The sequence below is a fragment of the Impatiens glandulifera genome, chromosome 8 (genome assembly GCF_907164915.1).
Source record: "Impatiens glandulifera chromosome 8, dImpGla2.1, whole genome shotgun sequence".
NCBI classification, from domain to species: Eukaryota; Viridiplantae; Streptophyta; class Magnoliopsida; order Ericales; family Balsaminaceae; genus Impatiens; species Impatiens glandulifera.
Genome location: NC_061869.1, coordinates 7,634,943 through 7,655,775, shown reverse-complemented (window position 1 = coordinate 7,655,775; position 20,833 = coordinate 7,634,943). Strand labels below are relative to the sequence as shown.

At 30.1% G+C, this 20,833-nt stretch overlaps 4 protein-coding genes across 4 annotated transcripts; all 4 read left to right on the top strand.

The window, feature by feature from the left end:
• Positions 1-4,268: 4,268 nt before the first annotated feature.
• LOC124912201 (chromatin modification-related protein MEAF6-like) lies at positions 4,269-5,763 on the top strand. Its single transcript, XM_047452766.1, has 7 exons — positions 4,269-4,458; positions 4,619-4,713; positions 4,809-4,909; positions 5,045-5,114; positions 5,248-5,275; positions 5,356-5,407; positions 5,515-5,763. The coding sequence occupies exons 1-7, from the start codon at positions 4,446-4,448 to the stop codon at positions 5,621-5,623; spliced, it is 468 nt and encodes a 155-aa protein (XP_047308722.1). The 5' UTR covers positions 4,269-4,445; the 3' UTR covers positions 5,624-5,763.
• A 3,190-nt stretch (positions 5,764-8,953) lies between these two features.
• On the top strand, positions 8,954-10,211 carry LOC124912106 (probable glutathione S-transferase). The gene is made up of 2 exons (XM_047452665.1): positions 8,954-9,306; positions 9,823-10,211. Exons 1-2 carry the CDS (start codon positions 8,983-8,985, stop codon positions 10,180-10,182), a joined length of 684 nt encoding a protein of 227 aa, XP_047308621.1. The 5' UTR covers positions 8,954-8,982; the 3' UTR covers positions 10,183-10,211.
• Positions 10,212-14,649: 4,438 nt separating this feature from the next.
• On the top strand, positions 14,650-15,741 carry LOC124912861 (CRIB domain-containing protein RIC10-like). The gene is made up of 4 exons (XM_047453500.1): positions 14,650-14,710; positions 14,783-14,883; positions 15,161-15,239; positions 15,329-15,741. Exons 1-4 carry the CDS (start codon positions 14,650-14,652, stop codon positions 15,739-15,741), a joined length of 654 nt encoding a protein of 217 aa, XP_047309456.1.
• Positions 15,742-16,468: 727 nt separating this feature from the next.
• Positions 16,469-20,026, top strand: LOC124911246 (long-chain-alcohol oxidase FAO1-like). The gene is made up of 3 exons (XM_047451700.1): positions 16,469-16,743; positions 16,889-17,161; positions 18,038-20,026. Exons 1-3 carry the CDS (start codon positions 16,507-16,509, stop codon positions 19,796-19,798), a joined length of 2,271 nt encoding a protein of 756 aa, XP_047307656.1. The 5' UTR covers positions 16,469-16,506; the 3' UTR covers positions 19,799-20,026.
• The last annotated feature ends 807 nt before the right edge of the window (positions 20,027-20,833 follow it).

Sequence of the window (20,833 nt, the reverse complement as noted above, 5' to 3'; positions counted from 1 at the left end):
TTGAGTATCTTCTTTTTTGTTTTCATCAACAACCACTTCAACTTGATTTTATTGCGTTTCCTCAACTATCTCTTTAACATGATTAGGTTGAAGTTCCACCTCTTTATTCGTACCGATTTTTTATTGTACAAAATTTTCTTTATCTTTTGTTTATGTTCTTTAACCACATTTTGCTATTTGATTATAAGCACATCTGTTTCATTTTTCCGCATCTTTACTTTCTGACATTTATAAATTTTCTGATTTTTTCCTTAGTCAAATCACATTTTGGGCTTGCATGTTGGAAGGTATTGTAGAAAGAGCATTTGTCTGACCTCCACTCATAAGTGGTTTCCATGACAATAGGTTTTCATTTTTGTCTACTACTGTCATATTTTTCGGTAGTGTGCTTCTAGGATGCACATCAATGCTAATTATAGCAATTGATATGTGCTCTCCTCCTTTAGTAATTGAGTCCATGTATAATGGTCTACCCAATAAACCTGCAAAATGAATAAGGGCTTCAGAATTGTACATATGTGCATGTATATTTCAGTGTTTGAACCATATATGTGCAGTTTCTTTTGGCTTACTCAATAGGTTCAAGTCTTCAGACATTTTTTCCAACTTCATACAGTTAGGTCCTATATATGTATGTCCATTTTCTAGAATTTCCTCCAGATTAGATTATTTCTTGAATTTAAAGAAATATAGATCATGGACATTTGTTGAAATCTTCTCCAGCCTTTTTCCTTCTCATTGCTTCAATAGTGTCTCTTTAATAATTGAGAATGATACTCTATTTTTTCCGCTGTAGTTTCCCACAACTACATTTTCCCATTTCTTTATACAGTTTTCCTCTACTTCAGCAGACAATTAAAATTCAAATGGAGAAGTCAATACCTCCACTTTTATCTGTATATTGCCCAAGTAGAATTTCCCTTTATAGGCATGATCTTCTTCCTTTTTTGCATTTTTGTTCTTCTAGACTTCAATAGTTTTTCATATTGAGTTGCTCTTGATAGTATATTACTTAGATTTGGGAGTCGTCATCGACTCTTTCATTGTAGCAACTAACCATTTAACAATTTCTTCATATTCTTCTTTTTCTAGCAGATTTCAATCTTGAAGATAGTGGATGTTGAGTTGAATTGTAATATGATGTGTTTTCTCATCATTAATGATAATTTTTCCCACTTTTGCATGCATAAAGAGCTTTATAATCTGATTCTTGAGCCCAGATGGATTAACTATTTCATTATAGTGTATCTTATAAACCTCTTCATTATCCCCATGTTTTCCTGCATTATTTTCTATAGAAATTTTCTCAAAATTGGAGTAGATTGCTTACTTATTCTTCACATTTCCCATAATGGCAAAAACAAAGTAAAAGAATAGAGTAATTTCAGAAACTCTAAGAGATGATCACAGATAAACCGAAATCGATGGCAAATTTCTGCGCAGTTTACAAATGCACAACAAACCCCAAACTAGCGACACATAATGAACGACGCAAGACAATATCGGGTCGTTCGTTTCATGTCGCTTGTTCCTATCGTGTCGTCTGTGTCGATCGTGTCGTGTCGCTTGTGTCGATCGCGCCTCCTTTGATTAATGGTGATTATGGCGCCGATTCGATGACTTACTACGCAAAACAATATTGTGTCGTCCGTGTCAATCGTGCATTTCTGTTTGTGTCTATTGGGCAGTTGTACCGATCGTGCCGTGTTTAGTTCGAATTCTGGTGATACTTGGAAAAGAGCTTTCGTGCGTCATATTCCATACCCATTTTAAAATTGGTCTCTACTTTATAAAATATTTGTTTTTGAAACTTTGTTGTATAACGTTTTATTTTAACCAATTATTCTTCTGGTTCTAGACATTCACATGATATTGTGTATTTAAAATTATAATAACAATATTTAAATGTTGGTACATGTTGTTGCTGATGATGACTATGGAGAAAAATACCTAAAGAACATTGTATTTAAAGGAATAAGGGTTTAAAAATAAATCCCAAACGAGTCCTTATTACAAAAAAAAATATCTCAAAAATATTTTAAAATCATTTTCTATTTTTTTTTGTATTTTTAGAAAATGATTCGAGGTTCCAAAATTAAAAAAAAATGGAAAATAAAAAAGTGCAACCAAATAGGCCCTAGGTCCGATGTCCTCGGTCCTAGGTGAATTTTTATCGGTCAGGGGCTAAAACCCTCGGTCCTTGGTCAGAACTCCCTCGGTCGGGTTCGGGGATCCTCGGTTAGGGTGATGGAGTCCCTCGGTCGGGTGCGGAAATCACCGGTCCTAGGTTAGCTTGGGCTAACTTCATCGGTCCTTGGTTTGGGAGTTCTCGGTCAGGTGCGAAACTCCTCGGTCTTAGGCTTGAATTCTTGGCTGGATGTCAAAATCCTTGGTCAGACCTCTCGATTCTAGTCCAACCTGTTGGTCCTCAAGAGCATCAAAACTGCAGGTTTTGTAGTTTTGATTGAGACTTAGATTCTTCGATTCAAGGGCCTATGTAGCTTCAAAAATCTTCTAAGAATATTATGAACATCATCTCAAGGTTTGATTCAACCTAGATGATGTTCGATTTCACCGAAACAGTTTGGAGACCAAAATCAGGTTTTTGGTTTTTTGGATGTAATGAAGTGTAAGGATCTTGATAATGACTTCCTTATACTTTATTTGATTAATTTGTACCAAAACATGAACACTACATGTTCATTTTGACCAACTCAAGAATTAAAATTTTTTATTTATTTTGAAAATTTTGATTTTGATCAAACATGATTGGGATGGATCAAACATAATCCAAATAGGTTCCCAACATCATTAAAAAATGTTGGGAAGCTTTCTAAGTTGTCCTTGAGGATTAACTCAAGAAAAGAAAACCCGATTTGGATTTTTCAAATTCAAATTTGGGGGTTTTATATTAGATTGATTGATCGGTTATAACTTCAACATAAAACTTGCAAATGATCATAGGGTCGTTTTCTAATATAACAAAATCAAAACCAGGCAATATACAAACTTATAAAAACTGAAATATAAAAATTTTAATTTCAAAATAAAATATTTAATTAAAGGATGATTGAAAGTTTACCAAGGATGAGAGAACACTCTTTAGACCTTTGGGAAGCTTTTAGGATGTCTAGATCCAAGTTTTAAAACCTTATACGGAAATTCCAAAAATCCTGAAGTTTGGAACTTCAATGGTGGATTTTCTGAAAATTTTGATTGAGGCTTGAGAGTTAATCTCTTGAGAGTTGATCTCTTGCCTTCGGATTGATCAAGGAGACTATTTATAGCCTCTCGAAGCAAGTTGATCAGAGTGGGCTTCAATCAGTCAAACACTCATAATGGTGTTTGGTTTGTTCTTTAGTCAAACATCGTCGTTTCGGACGAATTTGGTGAACGTGGGACGCTCCGTTGGTGTTCCATCCGCATTGGAGCATACAGCGTTAGAGCAGTCGTTTGTTGTTCCGCGCAAGCATCTTCTTCTGTTAAAACGGGCGACGCGGACGACTCTTAGGCGTTGGCTGAAAATACAACGTTTATCTGATGGTTGTGGTTTCGGCTGTAACGATCCTTCTGGTTTACGAAGAGTTTATTTGAAATTGATTTTTCTTTCAGTACCCTTTTGATTTTATTTTTAAATTTCTATAAATATACAAAATATTTAAAATAAAATATGACATTTATTTTGTGAATTTATTTTATTTTTGGGTTAAATAAATAATTTATTTATGATAAAATAAATACAACGTTTATCCTAGATTGTTTATTTTAATTGGTAAATATTTATCCTAAATTATTTTATTTATTTATTTTTGTCATTACCTTAAATTAATTAAAATTTAATTATCACAATAATTAATTTAATTAATTTTTAATTAGGTTTTAATGTTGGGATTAATTATTTAGATTTTATTTATTTAAAAATAATCAAAATAATTTTTTTAAAATTTATAAATTGAGTGGATAGATTTTAGTGTTTACAATATGTTTGCAAAAGTATATTACAAAATTAAATAATATAATTTAAAATTAATAGTATTCAACAATCAACATATACCAACAAAATAAAGATAAAAAAAAACTTAAATAACATAAATTTTTAATGAAATTGGACTACCCTTTCCAAACAAAATATATATTAATTCATCAAAACTTTTATAAAAAAATAAAATCAGATAATTTGGAAAATAGTCAAAATCAAACATGCCCTTGTGATTATCTTTATTTATATTTATTTATTTTATCAAGAAAACAGACAAGACTCGTTATCTCAAACAAAAGGACCCAAATCGGGCGCTTTGTGCCCTAGCTTTAGCTTTAGCTTTAGCTTAGCTTAGTTTAGTTTTAGCTTCTCTTTGAATCTCTCTCTCCCGTAACATCAAACAATTTCAACTTTTCTTTTCCTGTTTTGTTCGTTAATTAAACACTCTACTTTCAATACGCGGGACATGCAATCCAACGGTAACTTCTGCGCCAATTTCTTCATTACTAGGGCTTCTTGATCCTTCCTCTCTTCTTTTTTTCTCATTAATTCGTTTAATTGATATCAGTTTTTGATGGGTTCTATGTCCGATTTTGTGGGTTTTGTTTGTTTGTTTGATTGATTGATTGGTTGTTGCAGGGAAGAGAACTTCTTTTAATCCAGCAGCTACGCTTGCATCACTTATTAGCAAGAGGGAAAAGCTTCAACAAGAACTTCAGAACATCGAGAAACAGGTAATTTGTGTTTATTTGATCAAATAAATGGTATTTTGTGATTGTGAGAGTTCAATTTGATAGTTTCTTTTTGTGGGTTCATATGTAATTTATAGGTTTATGAACTAGAAACAAGCTATCTACAAGAATCTAGTCATTTTGGAAATGCATTAAAGGGTTTCGATGGTGTCCTTTCCTCATCAAAGAACACCTCAAAGTATGCTGCTTTTACTGTTTCTTAAGTTTACATCTTAATCAAATACCACTTTTAATGAATTCCCTGCTGTTTTTCCCTCTTTCGGTGATCTGTTTCAGTTTTTGTTTGGACAATAACTTGTTGGGTTATTTACAGCTTAAAGAGGTCTAGAAAATTCCAGCCTGAAGATAGGATATTTTCGTTATCCTCTGTTACTTCACCACTGGTATGTATCAATCAATCTAAGGAGCTGATTTTTGTGATCTTTTTCGCTATTTCTGTATGTTATAATGTAAGATTGTTTGATCTATTTATAGATTTATTGACATACTTTCTTAACTTGTTGTATTGTATCTCAGGCAGATGAACAAGGACTTGGAAAAGATGGTGAGATCTTTTGTTTCTATATCTGTTTATCTTGTTTCCATTTATTTGTTATGATTTGACTTATGACCTTGTGAAATCAGATTTGGGTCAAGTTAGAACTAAAGGGAGTGGGGGATTATCCACCATTGGGCAGTAAGTGCATTTCAAAAAACAGAAAACTTGTTACAAATTGATATATGCAGAAGAGGAATTAAGGTGATTGGTTTTATTAATTTGAATGTTTGGTTTGTTATGTTTAGAGGAAAGCCGAAGAAGGGAAGAACAGGACAAAGGGAAGGGAAGAAAATTCGGCTTGGGAATGGATTGGATCTTGAAGATGAAGATGATCCAGATTCCAGTTTGAGATAAAAAAATGTCTTTCCTTGGTTTTCCATTTTTCAATATTCTGTAAGATTTAAATATGTTTGTTCCTTTAAATGATATAAGAAAATGTAACATCATTGTATTGTGTTGATCATATTTTTTCTACATGCCAGCAATTCTTAGTCTATGTTTTTAGGATAGAAATTGACTATGTTTTTATATGAATATGCTCTTTAGCTGTATAATCAATAGCTCAATCTTATTTCTTGTTTAAGGAAATAAATGGCAAACAAACTCAACTATATGGTCTCTTTAATTGACTAAGCTTAGAAAAAATGAAATAAATTTTTGATGGTTACTGAAGTAGAAGAATAAAAAAATGATTCATCTACCTGATAGAAAGAACAATTCAGTAGAAAAAGAAATGAAGAGTATATTTTTGTTTTGATAATTTGGTAGAAAAAGAAATGAAGAGTATATTTTTGTTTTGATAATTTGGATAATCAATCGAATCCAATTCAAATTAGCAGGGCTAAAATCGGTTTGAATTTTTTTGATTAATTTGATAAATGCAATAAACGAATGCAGTAAACGTTACATTAAATAGTAATTCATCTCTCATCTTTAATCTCAATCTCACATCCAAAAATGCAGTAATAGTAATATCAAACAGTAATTTATCTCTAACCCAATAATTTATTTTCAAACTCAAAAAAATATTCTCATAATATTTTTTTATCAACTTTTTAACATTTTCAATATTATCTACATATTTGTAAATTTTACAAATTAAAGCCCTAATATATTTTCTATTTAATTAAAAATTTTGAAATCTTGAAATCTTTATCTATTAATGTAGTCTAAAATATCTTTTATTTTTAATTTGTAGATTGTAATGTTATTTTTCTATTTTTGTATTTTACTTTAATGTGTTTTTTTTTTAAAATTTAATTTTGTTAGTTATTATAAATTTAGGATACATAAACAATATATATATATAAAAATAATTAAATATATATAAATAAATTATATAAAAATTAAAATTAATATATTAAAAAATTATATAAAAAATAAAATATATAAACAAAATTAATGTATAAAAAAATTATATAAAAAAATAAAACTAAACCTATAATTTTAAACTCAATTTATAAATATTAAAATATATTAAGAACAGAAATATATATATCAAATAGTATTAAAAAAAATCAAGTTATTAATGACGTAGTAAAATTGATCAAAAACTCATTATACGTATGAGTTTGATTGTGGATTGAAGCTTCCAAACCCAAAATGAGTTTGTGTATGTTTGTTGGATTGGAGACAGTTTTATGTCGTACTTAAAAGTAAAGAAATGATTAGGAAAGAAAATTTAAAAAAGAGAATGACGCAATGTGATCAATGAAAATATTAAATTTCTCTTTTTATACTTTTTCATTTTCTATTACATGGTAATATTATATTATATTATATTATATTAATAATTATTAATTTTAAGTTTATATTTATAAAAAATAAATGTATGGATTACCCCCAACAAGTCAAATAGACATGGTTTCAACTTGAGATCCCAATTCCCAACTTTGAATTTAATAATTATTTTAAATCAACATTTATATAAGAAAAATGAAATATATAATTTTGTCAATTTCTTAAGATTATTTTGTATGTAAAAGTCCATGTTAACAAACACTAAAAATATATTTATAATTAATTAATTTACATTACAGTATCACACAATAGGACTCCTATTATAGGAGCTTGTTTTATGGGAATATTTTTGGATTAAATGAAATAAATTTAAGTTTTTTCTTTCTTTATCTGTTCGATTAATCAACGCGGGTTAAGCACATAATACAAAATACACTTAACAAGTGAACAAAATTTGTTTTTTTACGTGCTCAACCCCAAAAATAAATAAATTTAATGTTGTTTGATGGACAAATAATGAGTGGAATGATTTGGATGAAAAATTAAATATTTAAATATTTTGAAATAATATATATATATATATTTATATTTATAATTTTATCTACAAAATAATAAATTAATTAATTAATTAATGCTTACATTTGATTATTTGAGAATTGAATTATCAAATGAACGTGGTCCATATTGGCGTCTTTTATGTTTTGACCACATTTATTTCCCGTTTTCATAAAAATACTATTACTGAGTTGAATTCTTAGTTTGAAATATTATTTTTTAATTATAAAACAATTTTTTTTTTATGAAATTACAACTCATTTTGAAAAATAAAATTAGAGTTAGAATTATGATCTCAAAATATTAGACAATGATAAAAAAAATATTTGATGAAAATTAACTCAAATAATAATGCACTTCATAATTTTAATAAGAGGAGTGATAGAGTGAGGGAATTTGGTGAAGGAATTTGGTGAGGGAATGACTTGGCATCACCTTCATTGGTTGAAAAAGGTAAAAGTGGGAGGAAAGAGAGAAAAGAGAGAAATTATTTGATTTTTTCAGCGAATAAGATTATGTCACGTCATTTCCTCACCAAATTCCCTCACCTAATCATTTCTCATCACTCCTCAAGAAAAAATTATTGATAAAACGATTCAATATATGTTAACCATTTTATTTAATTAAAAAAAATATTAATTAATTAAATTAAAAATATGAAATTAAGAGTCCAAACACAATTTATTTATTTATTTGTTTTTTCTTGGAGTGAGCACCCACCCGAACCACTCTTTCAACATCTATCAATAAATAAAATCTATAGATAAATCTGAATTTTAATTTGTTTGAAAAATTATAGTATTTTTTTTTCAAAACATTTATAAAATAAAATGTATTATACCATAGCCTCCTTTGAGGAACAGTTTTTTCTTTCTTAAACTTTTTCTAAAAAAACAAATTATCCTTTCTATTTATATTTTCATTTAATAATTAATTTATATTAAAAATAAATAAAAAATAATATATCTATTTAATTGATAAATAAATTGATTAAATAGTTGAAATAATATTTTAAGTTTAGTATAAAAATCACTTTATCAAAACTAATCATAATGGAAGATGATAAATATATATATATATATATATATAATATTTTAAGAGGAGTGATAGAGAATGAAATTTGGGATGGAGAATGAGGAAGGAATGATGAGTCAATATAATTATCACTAGTTAGAAAAGGATAGAAGATGAGAAAATAAAGAAAAATAAAAATTTTGTTATTTTTTTCAACCAATCAGATTAGGTTACGATGTCAAGTTATTCGTTCTCTTTAAAATTTCAACTCTCTCATGTTTTAAAACACATAATTATAACGTAAGTGAGTACGTGTGCATATTTGTCTTATAAATATTATGAGACCTTTACCACAAAATTGTGATCACAAATAAACTTTCTCTCTCTCTCTAATTCTTGAAATAATGGAAAGTGATCAAGAATTGAAGTTGGTAGGGTTTTGGCCAAGTCCATTTGTGATAAGGGTAAAATGGGCACTTGAATTGAAAGGCTTAAATTACACCTACATAGAAGATGATATTTTCAACAAGAGTCCTCTTCTTCTCCAACTCAACCCGGTTCAACAAAGGGTCCCGGTTCTAGTTCACCTCAATAAACCCATACCCGAATCACCCATCATCCTCCAATACATTCACGACACGTGGACAGATCACAACCACACGTTGCTTCCTTCTGATCCACATCTAAAGGCTCACGCACGTTTTTGGGCCACAGTTGGCGACCATAAGGTGACTTTAACTTTTAATATTAATAAGTGGTTGTTGTTCCACTATTGGACTGCCCTAGATATGTTAATTTTTTTTTATTTAATTTAATAATTATCTTACATTGATAATAAGTTGTTTTCACTAAGTTCATATAAATTACTTTTTTTTTTTTGGTAAATCATTGAATTCATAAAGATAGAATTTAAAATATATATATATATATATATCTAGTCTATTGGATTGGTTAAATAACCTATTAGGTTTACTAATTGTTTTTTGGGATGACCTACCCCTAGGGAGGTTATGTCTTAGCTTATGAACTTGTTGGTTTAACATATGAATGATTTGCCTTAGTTTATGAGTTTGTTGGGTTTATTTTAGGTCAAGAGTCAGCTCCGAGTTTTAGGGTTCCTACCGCATAGTTTTTTTTCGTTTTTGATGAAATTTTAATTCATAACCAAATAAAAACTCTTAGTCACTAATAATAAATATATTAAGTATTATTTTATTTAAATTTCATGAAATTTTGGATTTTAGCTATTGGAATATGCTTGGATGGCCATGATATGCTCTAAAGGAGAAGAGAAAGAAGGATATGTACAGTCAGCAATTGAAGTATTGGGCTTGATCCAGGAAGAACTTAAGAATGATTTCTTTGGAGGGGAAAGTATTGGCTACTTGGACCTTGTATTGGGCTGGATTTCTTATTGGTTGCCTGTTTGGGAAGAAGTTGGATCCATGAAGATCTTAGATGAAGCCCAATTTCCAGTTATTTATTTATGGGCCAAACGTTTTATGGACCATCCAAAAATTGAGGCCCATTTACCTCCCCGGGATCAGATGCTTGTGTATTTCGAGAAGCGCAGGATCCAACTTAAGCTTGCTTGGAATAAATGAAAAATCTTGCAATTAATAATATTCTTATTATATATATATATATATATATATAATATTGAAATTAATTGAGTAATGTATTTATGTTAAATTTTATGTATAATAGTATATGAGTTAAACTCAATCTATTATTTGTCGCGTTAGTACATTCCATATTTAATAGCGTCGGTGTTATCCTACGTAACCCTAGTTTAAATAAATAATAAATTAGGGTATTTATTTTTCTTGCCAAGCCATATGACATTTTGCACACTCAGGACCTTTTGATTTGGAGGACATATCAGGAATTAATTGACATAACTATTTTTTGAAAATGGTCCATGTGGCATAATTTTCTTTAAAATGGTCCATATAAATTAATGGCATAAATTGACACTTCTTTAATATGTGTTATCTACCCATTTGAAATCTATTAACTTTAATGAAACAAAACAAAAAAAAAAGTAAAAGGGATTTTCTCTATTTCTCTATTGGAGGGGGTAAAACATCAGAATATTTTTATTTTTATTTATTTTAAATATGATGTTTTGTCTCTACACACCAGAACTTTCTGCAATTACAAACCTAGGGACTAAAGATTTGAGATGCTCATTTTGATGTAAGAGTTTTTCTAGATTTTATTTTATTAAAAAAAAACACTTTATATGATAAAAAAGAAGGTAAGTTCTTTCGTTTTTAATTAAAATTTAATTGGTTTAATTATTAAAATGTTTTTTATATTTAAAATTTAATAAAAATTTAAAAATAATATTTTAATATTTTAATTAATGAAATAAATAGTTTGATAATTATAATATAATGATGTAATAGAGAGTGAATTTAAAAAAATAAAAACTAAATAAAATCATAAAACTTTGTTAATAAAAATAACAAAATTGTTGAATTTAGATCTCTAGGTTTTTATTTGAGTTGTTTGATATTGTTGTGTTTTTAAGGACATCTTTATGTTTTTATGGATTATACATATCATAATTTTTTTTAATTTTTTTTTTTACTTTCTTACTGTAATAATCTTTTCAACATAAAAAATTCCATTATTTTTCAAAAAGTCTACAGTAACTATTAAGTCTATTACTAAGTTTACAGCTTGATCATTTAAAGGCCATTTGTTATTTCACTCAATATTCTCTTTTAAAAATAAATATCATTTAAGGAAAACTATATAATTAACAGAAAAAAATACAATACAGGAAAATAAAGGCATCAAAGTTAGAGCATCTCCAACGCATGACCTGTGCCCGCATCGGACAGCGTGGAAAAGGGCAGGTCATTGGTTTTTTTCATTTTTTGCATTGTAGATAAAAGGAAAAAGAGGGCAGTGCCCTCTATGCCGGTCATGCCCTCTTCTGACTTTTTCATGATTAGATAATATAATATATTATATAATATAGAAATATTAGTTATAAATTTAATTATAATATTTTTTTCTACTATTTTTAAGTAACATTATAATAACATTAAATAAATATATATTTTAAAGTTTACTATAAAATAAGAATATTAATTATATATTAAATTATAATAATATTATAATATATTTTAAATTATAAAAATATTTTATATTTTATTAAATTATAAAAATATTTTATATTTTATTATAATATAAAAATATTAGTTATATATTCTCAAATTTTCCTATAATATAGTAATATTAGTTATATATTCACAAATTTATTCTTATATTTTTAATATTATAATATATTTTAAATTATAAAAATATTTTAAATTAAATTACTTATATATTTAATTATTAAATATATATTTTAAATAAATTAATATTTTTTTTATTAATTATATTAACACGTTTTAAAGTTTAAATTCTTAAATTTTCCTATAATATAGGAATATTAGTTATAATAGTATAAATTAGTTATTTATTTAAAACACCTTTAAATTATTTAGATAAGAGGGCGGGCAGAAGCATTGGAGTGTTTTGCCCAAGTTCAATATGTGCCCGCTTTATGCTGAGGTGGAACATTAATTTGACAAAATAAGAGGGCTGAGGTCATTTGCGCTGCTGATGCTCTTAATGTCCCCCACACTATCCCCTCCGAAAATCGTCCAAAACATCGACAATGACTCCGTTATTATTCAAATTTTACCTTTGAATCTTCACCAAGGTGATTAAAGAATTTTGAAAAATTCTTACGAAACCATTTATTTTTATCAAAAGTCAACGAACTACACAAATTTGTCGAAGGCTCCAAAAATCTTTGACATAACTCATACAACTTTCAAAGAAAACTAGAATAAGTCCTAATTTGGTCTCACTTTATCACATTGAAGGTGAATGCTTAAATATTTTATTCTGAAAGAACGACATTTTATGCTACACTCAATATTTTACTTTTATTTTTTTATTTTACTTTTTTAATATAGAAATGTATCAACTAGCATGACTTTATAGGAATGACTCCCATTTTTATTTAACCTATGAAACCATAACATTTAGTCTTTTAAAAATATTTCCACTCAATATTATTAATGTCTTTTTCCTCTTTTTAACTATGTTTTATTTTCCAAACATAACTTATAAAACAGTATATTTTTGTGGAGATCTCTTACTTAAGTCAATATATTATTAATGATAATCAAACAAACTTTTACCCTATGTAAACTATATTAATTAATTAATAAATTTTATAAGATCAAGTTTATTAGTTCATGAAATCAGCGTAATGTCATACGATCATAATTAACTACCTCCTTTAATCGTGATATTCTATTTTAAAATCGAAATTAAAATATTTATTTTGTATGATAGCTTTAGTAAGAATCATGTCAATTTCTATTAGTTTTAGGTTAAAGTAAGGTGTACTATCTTCCTAAAATAAATAAAAAATAGGTTGCATGATCGAATAAAAAAATAACAATGAAACATGTTTACAAAATCTTTGCCAACTTATTTTTCCAAACAATCTGAGCACTGAGTTTTATCTTGGCATTTTTTTATTGAGATTTTATTTCCATATTATTATTATTTTATGTAATTTCTCTTTTGATGCTTTAATTATTTACTATAAAGATTGTCATATTTGTAATTATTTATTGATTAATAATGAATGAATCTCACATATATAAAGAAAAAAAAAAAGTTCTGATGTTAAATTCATTGGAGCTTGGATTTTAGGAATTTTTCTTTTTTTTTTGTTCATAGGTGTCATGAAAATGAATATAATCTATTTGAAGAGACTAATATTGTTACTTCAATTATTTAATCAAGTTTATGTTATAAAAGAGAAACTTTTGCATTTAAATAAATCCTGGTTTTCAGAATCGTCGATATTTTGATGACATTAATTATCCAATGAGATTTCGATAAATTGAACAATTATATCGTTTTTATTTGTTTTATGTTTCATTATTAGTTGTAATTGTTAGTTATATCGTTGATGGTTGGATTTTATACAAGATTAAATCAAGTTGCTTATTAATAAAACCGTTGCTAAATACTTAACTAAGTAAACATGTTGCCAAATATTAAAAACAAAACAACTGAGTAAAATAGTAAATAAATGTAAATAATACAAACTTGGCAAAATAACATTTAATAACAATATTTCCGGCGAATAGTATGCGCCGCTATTGTTATTTCCGACGAGTTATCTTTTGGCGTAAATTAAGCGTCGGCAATATGTTGACAGTGGTTTATACGCCGGTAAAGATTTATTTTTACGCCGCTATAAAAGGCAGAACAAACCCCAATGATTGGGTTTTCATAAGTGTTTTTTTTCCTAAACCTATATAATTTTTTTCTGTAAATTATATAAAATTGTTTAACCAAGCTATTTCAAGGTTGACATGTATATCCGAGAATTAAAATATTCAGAAAAATGTCGTTCTTTTTTTATACAGAGTGAGACAAGTTAGCTAACCCTAGTTGAGGACTTAGATGACTTTTGATAACAAATGTAACCTTGTGATAATATTTTATATTATCAACAATTATGGATGAAAATGCGTATTAATTTCTCAACCACTACTAAATATGAAAGTAAAAATGGACCATTTTCCTCCTAAATGTTAGGGCTGCTTCTTGTTTTGGTTGATCAACCTCCTCAATTCTCTATCCCTCTCTCCTAATTTCCATTCTCCATCCCAACCCAAAAAAAAGAAAGAAGAAGTTAACCATAGTCTCCTAATCTTTCTTTTTGGCCTTCTGGGGGGGCTCTTAGAACTTGAAGGGTATGATCATGAGATGCTGAATCTATCTGATTCAACCATCCCCAAATGAGAAAGACAATAATTTTGACCTAAAGTTCAGTTCCTTCCCTCATTAGGTGCAATACATATAATATCTCATATGGTTTTGTATCATCATTCTTTCTCTTCTATATTTCAAAAATAAAAACATCTTTCCTTGTGTCTTCCCAGGATCCAAAGAGAAAGAGAAAGAGAGGTGTTTTCTTTTGCCTTGTTTTTTTGTGAGAAGGAGCAATTAATTAGTTGTTAATTCCATCACCATCCAAAATGACTCAACAATCCATGAAGGGCCTATTCAAAGGCTTGAGATTTATATCTCAAGTATTTGGTAATTTCTACTTTTCAAATTCAATCATTACTTGTTAACTAACTTACCTAAACCGACATTGAAAATTTTCAGACGAGAAAGAGGACGAAGAAATACAGATTGGATTTCCCACCGACGTGAAGCACGTTGCTCATATTGGTTGCGATGATTCCTCCACTAAACCGCCAGACTGGGTATTATATTGTATAACGTTTTTCATAAGGCCTCGAAATTTGCCGACACAAAACTAAACATAAAGAGCCTTTAAGACACAACTGTCAGAAATAAATGATTCTTCCACTAAACCACCAGACTGGGTATTATATTGTAAAACGTTTTTCATAAGGCCTCGAAATTTGCCGACACAAAACTAAACACAAAGAGCCTTTAAGACACAACTGTCAGAAATAAATGCATGACATATCATATGGTTTTACATCAATTTAATTCATTTATTTTCTCATTTAATAGATGAATGGGTTCAAGCAAACTGCAGAAGGATCAGGAAATGATGATGTAAACCCTAACCCCACATCATCAAACACCCAAGGTAATAATATAAAATATTTTTCCTATTTCATCTCAAAAACTATAAACTACCCAAGTTCATTATACCTAAACATATGCATAATTTATTAGGTCAAGACAATACAAAAACTGAACAGGTTAATAACCCATCTGGGTCCCCAACTGCCACACGCAGCTCCAAATCCAAAAAGACAAAGCAAACTAAGCAGCACCACTCTTTAAGCAGTGAATCAGTGGATTCAACAACAACCACAAGCAAGCCTAGGAGAGCAAAACATTCCAGCCTAGACGCTGCTTGTTCAGAACAGGTGGATCAAGATCGGGCAACTAATTCAAGTATTGGAATGGAGACAAACGGAGATGACCTGATAAAGATCCCAAAAAAGACTCATAAAAAGAAGACAAAGGATGGATCGAGTGAAGGTACAAGTAAGACGTCGAAGACCAGACGTGCCAAAACATCTTCTTCGAATACTAATGAGACGCAATCGAGACCAATACGCGAGGGAGATGAAAGTAAATAATGATGATACAAATTGGAGTTAATCATGCAGCTTTTTACTTTTATAAATTGTAATATCTCAGTCACCCCTTTTGCATTTATAAGCAAGCTGCAAAGGGCATGACAAATATTATGCTTCAAATTTTGTTCTTTTTAAGAGTTTATTTGCTTATTATATTTTATGGAAGGAGATGGAGAACTCAAAATCAAACAAGGTCAACCCATTTCGATTTTTGTTGAAATTGTTTTCTGGGTAGTTCAATTTCAATTTTGGTGACCATTTTCAGTCAAATCTTAAATCATTTAGTTGTAAAGAATACAAATTATTCATAATCTGTCGTTGTTGATCCGAGAAAGCTTTTTTTGCGACTAAAATCAATGTAACATATGTATGAACTCAATTGGACTTATATGTTTTCTAGGATAAATCAATTTTCAAAATAACAACTCAATGCAAATGGATAATAACTGCAGTAAAATGATTCTGGATGTGACTTGGTCATTTTAGAAACCTTAACTGAGACAACTTGATTTTGACATATACTCTCATCTATATGTGGTATGAAGAAATAAATGCTTGGACATATATGTACAACTTCCACTGATATTTTTTGACACTTCTAATATGTGGTCAAATAGAACTCTTCCTGATTCAAGTAAGCAGTAAACAATAAAAGCAACTTTTATGAATTTCAATTCTAGACTTTTCTAAGATATCAATCCTATAAATGGAAAGTCTTTTGAACATAGGTAAGACAAACAAAACAAATAAAAAAGAACAAAAAAGATGGGGAAAGAGTGTCATACCTTGTTAAAGGGTGAAAAGAGTGAAGGTAAGAAGTACAGCCATGGTTTCTCTTCTAGTGAGATGACAGCTTTTGCCAGTGTATGTGAAGCCATCTTGCCCCCTCTACCATTGAATTCTTTGGAGGTCCCTCAAGGGGAGGAGGAAGAAGAATGCTCAAGAAATGCATTTCGGTACTTCCACGAAATGTCTGGCTCACAAAATCAAGTCCCTGATGAGGTGATTGCATCTGCACTTCAAACTGAGAAATTTTTAGAAACTAATTTTGTATTACTAACAAATTGAAGAAACTAATAACTGAATAAGTAAAGAAGGAATGCATTAAGTTTAAATGTTCTTTGTTTTCATGTGAATGGGGGAGCAGACAGCAGAAAGGTTAAAGAAATGGGCATTCCTTGAGGCGCTGATCATTGTGCGAGTGGTATTGGTGCTTCTTTCCACAAGGCTTGGGTCACTACTACTTTGTGGAAATCTTAGTTTCAAAAGAAAATGGCCTTTTATTAGCAGGTTTTCGGAGTTGTCTATTGAGAATAGAGAGAAAGTCATCCAGAGATGGATGAAACATTGGTTCTTGACACCCATCAGGCTTGCATTTGTGTTGATGAAAGCAGCTTTCATGTATGTCTTCTTCTCCCAGGTAATCTTCCTCATTTTTAAACATAGCTTCAATTGCCACTAATGAACAACAAAAAGACAAAACCTAAATAACATGCCATTTCCATTTGGAAACACTTCTTAAATATGTTTTTAAACCTGTATACAAATACAAAAACATTGTCTATAACGAGTGTATCTGATAAATTGAAAATCAAGTACTAACATTGAATACTGAATTTTAAGAGCTGAATTAGATGAGTGTCTGATAAATAAATGTTGAATAGACCAAATGAAAATATTTGAATATTAAGTGATGTAAGTGATTTATAAGATGCTTAACTAAGGTCAGAAACCTACTTAAAGGGCATAAGTTGATTAATTTACAAGATTAAAGTTGTATTTGAGATGTTCTTAGTAGATTACAAGATTAAATTGAGTGATAAGTTGTGTTATCAAACACCTGTAAATTTTGTTCTCAAACATTTTTGTATTTGTATTTGGATCCAGGTAAAAAATTAAAAGTATTTCTAGATGAGTCAAAAAATCTTATGTTATTTGAAGATAGAATCAGAATTGACATGTTCAATGCAAATCTAACACTCAAAAAATTAGCATCCCTTTACAAAACCAATAGCTGCCAAAAGGAGTAGGGAAAATCAAAACCAATAAAATTTGACCAAATCATAAATAGAAACCAAAATATAGTCATGTTTCTATTGAGAAAGCCATCAAAAAGATTCAATAGTTGGAAGAAAATGAAAATTTTGCACATCCAGACAACAAAATGAAACCAATAGTGCTTACTAGAAAACCAAAATGAAACCAATAGTGCTTACTAGAAAACCAAACAACAAGCAATGATCAAAAGAAAGTAGCCAAGTATTGAATATTCAAACTTGTATTTCTGAACATCCAGGTAGATGAAAATTCAGAAAATGCGGCGTGGGAAGCCATGAAGTATCATGCAGACACATTCGTGGAGAACTTGCCCAATGACGAAAGAGATAGACCACTACAAAGAGGTGTAATAGAAACTTTTGAGACAAACGAAGAGAAATTAATCCAATCTCTAGTACTAAAAGGCCTTCAAGTAAAAAAGGATCCTAGAAAGGAACTCTATAAGATCGAGTGTGATGTTGCAATTGTAGGATCAGGTTGTGGTGGAGGCGTTGCAGCCGGAGTTCTTGCAAGTTCTGGGCTGAAAGTTGTAGTTCTTGAGAAAGGAAACTACTTTCACAAGAATGATTATTCTTCACTAGAAGGACCATCAATAGATCAATTATATGAACGTGGAGGTATTTTCTCCACTATCGATGGGAAGGTGATGATCCTAGCAGCATCAACTGTTGGTGGAGGCTCAGCTATAAATTGGTCTGCCTGCATCAAGACACCGAAGTCAATACTTCAAGAATGGGCAGAGAAGAAAAAGATTCCTCTCTTTGGGAGTCCTCAGTATCTATCTGCAATGGATAAAGTATTCGAGAGAATCGGTGTCACGGATAAATGCTCCCAAGAAGGTTTTCAAAATCAAGTCCTCCGAAGAGGGTGTGAAAATCTTGGACTCGAGGTTGAGGATGTGCCACAAAACTCATCGGAGCACCATTACTGCGGTTCATGTGGTTATGGCTGCAGAAAAGGAGACAAAAAGGGAACAGATACAACTTGGCTGGTTGATGCAGTTGATAATGGTGCAGTGATCATAACAGGATGTGAAGCCGAGCGATTCTTATTTGAAAACAATCAACAAGGAAGAACTAAAAGGAAGAAATGCATTGGAGTGATAGCCAGATTCATTACGCACAAAAACATCACAAAAAAGTTACAAATCCATGCAAAGGTAACAATCTCCTCCTGCGGTTCTCTCTTGACGCCACCTCTGTTGATCTCTAGCGGATTAAGGAACAAGCACATAGGGAGGAATCTTCATCTCCATCCAGTACTGATGGCATGGGGATATTTTCCAGAGTGTAGTTCAGAGATTAAAGGAAGAGTTTATGAAGGTGGGATACTCACATCAATTCATAAGGTTATGTCTGAGGACAACAAAGAGAGAGCACTTTTAGAAACTACTGCATTGGGGCCAGGGCAATTCGCAGCACTTTGTTCTTGGGAGTCCGGAACTGACATAAAGAACAGATTACTCAAGTACTCAAGAACAGCTCATTTGATTCCAATAATCAGGGATAAAGGCTCTGGAGAGATAAGAACAAAGGGAAGAGTGAGCTACAATCTCCACCAGCTTGATAAAGAAAACATAAAAGCTGGTTTAAGGCAAGCATTGAGGATTTTTGTAGCAGCAGGCGCCACCGAGGTAGGGACACATAGAAGTGACGGACAGAGATTCAAATGCGAGGGAAAAAGTGAGAAGGAAATTGAGGAGTTCATTGAAACGGTTATTGCAAGTCCAGGAGCCAAATCCATGGTTAAGCAGTGGGCAGTTTATGCTTCAGCTCACCAAATGGGAAGTTGCAGAATGGGAATCACAGAAAAGGAAGGTGCAGTTGATGAGAATGGAGAGACATGGGAGGCAGAAGGTTTGTTTGTGTGTGATGGGAGTGTCCTGCCCAGTGCTTTAGGTGTGAATCCTATGATCACCATTGAGGCAACTTCATACTGCCTCTCCAACAGGATATCCGAGGTCTTGAAGAAGGGAAAGGGTGGTTTAGATTTTATTTAGCCTCCTTATTAAATAGTTAGGTACATGAAAAAAAAAGTTCATTGTTCAAGTATATTCATGTATAATGTTAGAAATTTGTAAGCCTTGCCTGGCTATATCATCATTATTCTTGAGAGAGCTTTCATGACGATGACAAACAGGAAATGAGACAACGATCACCCTCCCTCTCGAACTCCTATTCTGAGATTTTCGAAAGGATTTGAAATGCATTCATCCTGGTTTTTACTAGCATAGTTATTATTTTAATAGAATCAGTCTAGAATAAACATGATTGTATGAGTATGATGTTGAGGTAATCTCATGTAGATGATAATAAACTTTGGATGATATTGATGTTGTTAGTGTTAGATATTGTTATCTATGGAAAGAGTTTTGTCTTTCTTGAGTTGGTGTGGAATTATGTAAGTCAGTTTCAAAATGTTTCTTCTTTTTTTTCTTCCTTGCACTTAGTTTTATGAAGATAAGAAACAGAACCAAGTAATTGAAGATTATTATTTATCAACCAACATATTACATATTATTGTTATGCTTGAAAGAACTTGAACCTTACTCTATAGAAAATAAACTTACCTAGTTGTCTACCAAAAGAATAAATAAATAAATAAATCTTGAAGTCTAAATGAGTGTTGTTCCTTCATACCCAATTCCCCAATTCCTGGGTGAGGATATTAATTTAAAGATTTAAGGTTAGGGAGGAATTCCAAAGAATGGGCACTTGTTTTTTTTAAGGCCAATGTTTAGGGATTTAAAATAAAGAAGAAAAAAAAGAGGTAGAAGAAAAGAGAGAATGAGAATGAGAATGAGAATGAGAATGAGAATGAGAATGAGAATGAGAATGAGAATGAGAATGAGAATGAGAATAAAGAAAAAAAAAATAGGACAACTTAATGCAAAAAATAAAATTAGAAGAAAAAATAAAGGATAAAAAAAGGTATGGGGTGAAATTATACATTTGATAAAAGTTTAACAATTTTAGTAATTTCCATATTTTGAAGTAGATGCATAAATTTGGACTCTTTTCACTCCTATTTATAT

Coding starts and splice junctions, on each gene's coding strand:
- LOC124912201 (XM_047452766.1), top strand. Junction 4,910..5,044: donor TCATCAAAGAACACCTCAAA/GTATGCTGCTTT, acceptor GGTTATTTACAG/CTTAAAGAGGTCTAGAAAAT. Junction 5,276..5,355: donor ACAAGGACTTGGAAAAGATG/GTGAGATCTTTT, acceptor TTGTGAAATCAG/ATTTGGGTCAAGTTAGAACT.
- LOC124911246 (XM_047451700.1), top strand. CDS start 16,507: ATGGGGAAAGAGTGTCATACCTTGTTAAAGGGTGAAAAGAGTGAAGGT. Junction 16,744..16,888: donor AAAATCAAGTCCCTGATGAG/GTGATTGCATCT, acceptor ATGGGGGAGCAG/ACAGCAGAAAGGTTAAAGAA. Junction 17,162..18,037: donor TGTATGTCTTCTTCTCCCAG/GTAATCTTCCTC, acceptor CTGAACATCCAG/GTAGATGAAAATTCAGAAAA.
- LOC124912106 (XM_047452665.1), top strand. CDS start 8,983: ATGGAAAGTGATCAAGAATTGAAGTTGGTAGGGTTTTGGCCAAGTCCA. Junction 9,307..9,822: donor CCACAGTTGGCGACCATAAG/GTGACTTTAACT, acceptor TTTGGATTTTAG/CTATTGGAATATGCTTGGAT.
- LOC124912861 (XM_047453500.1), top strand. CDS start 14,650: ATGACTCAACAATCCATGAAGGGCCTATTCAAAGGCTTGAGATTTATA. Junction 14,711..14,782: donor ATTTATATCTCAAGTATTTG/GTAATTTCTACT, acceptor GAAAATTTTCAG/ACGAGAAAGAGGACGAAGAA. Junction 14,884..15,160: donor CCACTAAACCGCCAGACTGG/GTATTATATTGT, acceptor CTCATTTAATAG/ATGAATGGGTTCAAGCAAAC.